At 48.3% G+C, this 3,537-nt stretch overlaps 1 protein-coding gene across 1 annotated transcript in view; it reads left to right on the top strand.

Annotated features, from left to right (window-relative positions):
- The first annotated feature begins 1,139 nt into the window (after positions 1-1,139).
- Positions 1,140-3,537, top strand: part of LOC106748628 (E3 ubiquitin-protein ligase TRIM9) — a 134,127-nt gene continuing 131,729 nt past the window's right edge. Inside the window, exon 1 of the mRNA XM_014627339.1 lies at positions 1,140-2,519. Coding sequence (XP_014482825.1) covers positions 2,031-2,519 — 489 coding nt within the window. The 5' untranslated portion in view covers positions 1,140-2,030. The remainder of the gene's footprint in view (positions 2,520-3,537) is intronic.

The raw sequence follows: 3,537 nt of genomic DNA, 5'->3' as shown, positions 1-3,537 counted from the left end.
TAAATATTTACTAGAAATAGAAATATATTGATTACATACAATATGATGTTTCCTTCATATAAGTAAATATTTATTTGTATGTGTTAAAACAATTGCGACAAATATTAAATTCATTATATTGAGAATCAGAATTAATCTTCAGAGAATATTTACTGAAAAAATCTCAATTTAAAATTAGTAGAATATATTTAAATGGATAAAAATATTACTCGACTTAAGAGGCTGAATAACAGGTAATTATGTTTAGTTGATTCCAATACTTTTTTCTGTGTGCAAATAACGAACGAAATAACAATTTTCTATTCATTTACAAAAATACAGGTATCCACAGAAGGATACTATAATTAAAAAAGCAAAATGCTACTATATTACGATGATGTGTACCGGAACCATGTGTGTGTCTTTCGGGTGTTTATATGCATCTTTAGATAAAATCTATTCGCGTGCCTGACCCCGAAACCGTCTTACTGTAGGCGCCTTACGTAGGCGCGTCCCTGAAATATGCGTCCACAGCGTGAAACCGGTTTCATACAGTGTGACTAATTTCGCAATAACATAGTTTAGTTACTTACTCGAAAACCTTACGTTGCAGAAATGACCCCGTCGCATAAATAAAAATATCGACCTTTACGGAGCACGAAATAAGCGCGATAGAAGTATGAATAAATAAATACGCGTCGATGGGAGATATATTTATATTACTTATATACACGTTAGGAAATTGGTGCGTATATATGTGCCATTTAGCACAGATATAAATATAATACATCATTGTACCTACACGCCAATTAGTCACGGTAAAGTTGTTGCATCGAAAGGACAATGTACGATGCCGACGGTAGTTTTCGAAGAAACGGCAGGCACGAGAACAGTTCGTTTCATGAAGGATCAACGAATTTGCGTAAGACAAGTGGTACTGGAGTTACGAGTGAACCATTAGGGTTTCCAAGATACTTGGAGAAAGGAGGGGGAATACACGAAGCTGAGAAGTTCGGTGAAGCTCCGGAGACCGTGGAGGCAAGCGACGCGAGCGCACTTCGTGCCCCCGTGCGGTCACGCTCCTGAGCGTGCGTGGCCGCGGTGCGCGACGGTTCTTTGACTCGGCGCCGAGAGAGTCAGTCAACCCGGTGACGGCTTGCTGGCGGTGTTGTTCTCTCCCAAGCGGGGTCTTCGGCGCTCATTTACGAGTTAATACGGCGAAACCGCGTGTGTACTTGCGCGTCAAGATAACGACGTGCTTCGACTACTAAAGTCGCTCGACGAGCGACATATTTATCGGTGATCTTGGACTCGTTTGTCGCGCGCGTCCCGAAGAACGCGTTGGCGAAGAGAAAGAACAGGAGGAACAACGCGAGGCGGTACAGAAGTTGGCCGCGAAGATGCGAAAAGCCCGCGATGCGCGCGATCGACAGGTGACACGCTGCCGCTGAAGAGTCCGCCGCTCGCCGTTTACCAGGTGTGTTCGCTCCGTTCCGCAACACGATGGATCGCCAGCGAGCGCGCCGCTGAGCGAGGTAGATCGAGAGAGAGAGAAAGATCGCCGTGAGTAAGGATCGTTTGGCGCGATCGATCGGCGTCAGGCCGGTGCGCGACGTCCCGAGGATCAGCGGGGGATGAGAGAGAGAGAGAGACCAGAAAGCGTGTGTGATTCCTGAGTTCAGATCGATCTAGGCTGATAATCGATAGACGGGAGAACGAAGATAGAATAGAACGAAGGTTCAGCAGCGTCCCTCGTGCAGGCTCCTGCACTTCGAGGAAGCACGAGAGCTTCGAGCACGCTTGCTCACGGTGAATCGGAGCGAGAAGGCGCGCGGAATCCACAAGTACCGCTCTCTCGACGCTCCGCGTTCGATTCTGGAGCGATCCGACGGTGAAAGGAGCTCCAACGGAGACCTTCGGCGGGCATTGCCTGTCATCGGGACGCGCGCGTTTACGGGTGATCCTGAAGGAACTCTTCGTGTATATTCCATCCACCGGTGATCCGAGCCGCTCGACCTAGAGACTCGATTGACGGACGACGAGCAACCACAATGGAGGACGAACTACGTTGTCCCTGCTGCAAGGAGCTGTTCGTGGAACCGGTGTTGCTGCCGTGCTGGCACGCGTTGTGCTTGTCGTGCGCGGTGAACCTGCAAGCGCCGCCGGATTCGCCGCCAGAGTCAACCGCCGACTCGTCAAACGCACCCGGCTCCGACCAGGAAGCCGACAAACTCTCGATCCTGTCGGAGACCGACTCCGGCGTGGTGTGCAGCAGCACGTCGACCAGCTCGAGACCGGGCAGCTACGTCGGCACCCCGGGCAACGGCGGTTTCCCGCCGTCCGGCGGCACGCTCTGTCTCTCGTGCCCCGTCTGCCAGAAGACGGTCTACTTTGATGAGGGCGGTGCCCACAATTTGCCCAAGTATCGGGCGATGCAGCACATCGTTGACAAGTATCAGGAGTCGCGTAACACGCGGATGCAATGCCAGATGTGCGAGGGAGAGCCGCGCGACGCCACCGTCGCGTGCGAGCAGTGCGAGGTTAGCGCAATGACTTATTATGTAGACCGAGGGTGCAATCGGATTCGTTAATGATAGCAGTAGGAGAAGTGGATATTCGGTGGATATGAGCGAAGCGTACCACGCGAGTGTGATTCTTTTCGGTGACGTTTGGAACGCGCCGGGCTTGCGTGAAAATTGGGAGCTTGTTTGGGAAATGGGGTTGAATAAGGCGTGCTTTGGGCAATGCAAAAATACAGGGTAAAGGGGATGTAACGGGCGGGGATTGAGCATTCTGGATAATCTGCCGAGTTAGGGGAAAGAGGAATAATCCGAGTTGGGAGCATAATAATTTCGGTTTAATGTTGCGTCGTTGCGAATTCTATTAATATCTCGATGATACGCAAACGTTTGACGGTGTAGTTAAGCGTAAGAAAGTTCTCACATTGATCGTGAGAGGAAAAATATCTTAGAGAGAAAAAATTACTCGGTGTGAATATTAACAATATATATTTACTTATACTATTGGGTGAGTGCAAAAGTGCATGCGGAGTTTGTGAGTAAAAGTCAGACAGTGATTAGGCAAACAAAAGTTCTTTATTCAATCAATGATATATTCTCCATCGTTGTCTATAATCTTTTTCCAACGTTCTGGCAGCATACGGATGCCCCGATTATAAAAACTGCGCGGTTTAGATTCGAAGAACGAAGACACGACGTTTTTTAAGGCATCCAAAGAGTCAATTTTTTTTCCATTTAAATGATTTTGCAGTGACCGGAACAAGTGATAATCAGAAGGTGCGATATCAGGAGAATACGGTGGATGAGTTAGGACATCCCATTGCAGGCTGTTCAGTTTGCGCAGCGTCTGTCTCGAAACGTGTGGTCTTGCGTTGTCGTGGTGAAAGACTACGCCCTTGCGATTTGACAAAATCGGACGTTTCTGTTTGATTTCTCGATTCAGATTGGTTAATTGGCGACAGTACTTGTCCGAATCAATCGTTTGACCAGCGGGGAGAAACTCAAAATAAATTATGCCCTTGCAATCCCACCAAACACA

This window comes from Dinoponera quadriceps, unplaced genomic scaffold (assembly GCF_001313825.1).
Source record: "Dinoponera quadriceps isolate SergipeBrazil2010 unplaced genomic scaffold, ASM131382v1 scaffold3085, whole genome shotgun sequence".
In the NCBI taxonomy this organism is placed as follows: domain Eukaryota; kingdom Metazoa; phylum Arthropoda; class Insecta; order Hymenoptera; family Formicidae; genus Dinoponera; species Dinoponera quadriceps.
Note: the sequence above shows the minus strand (reverse complement) of the source record. Positions and strands in the feature narration are given on the sequence as shown.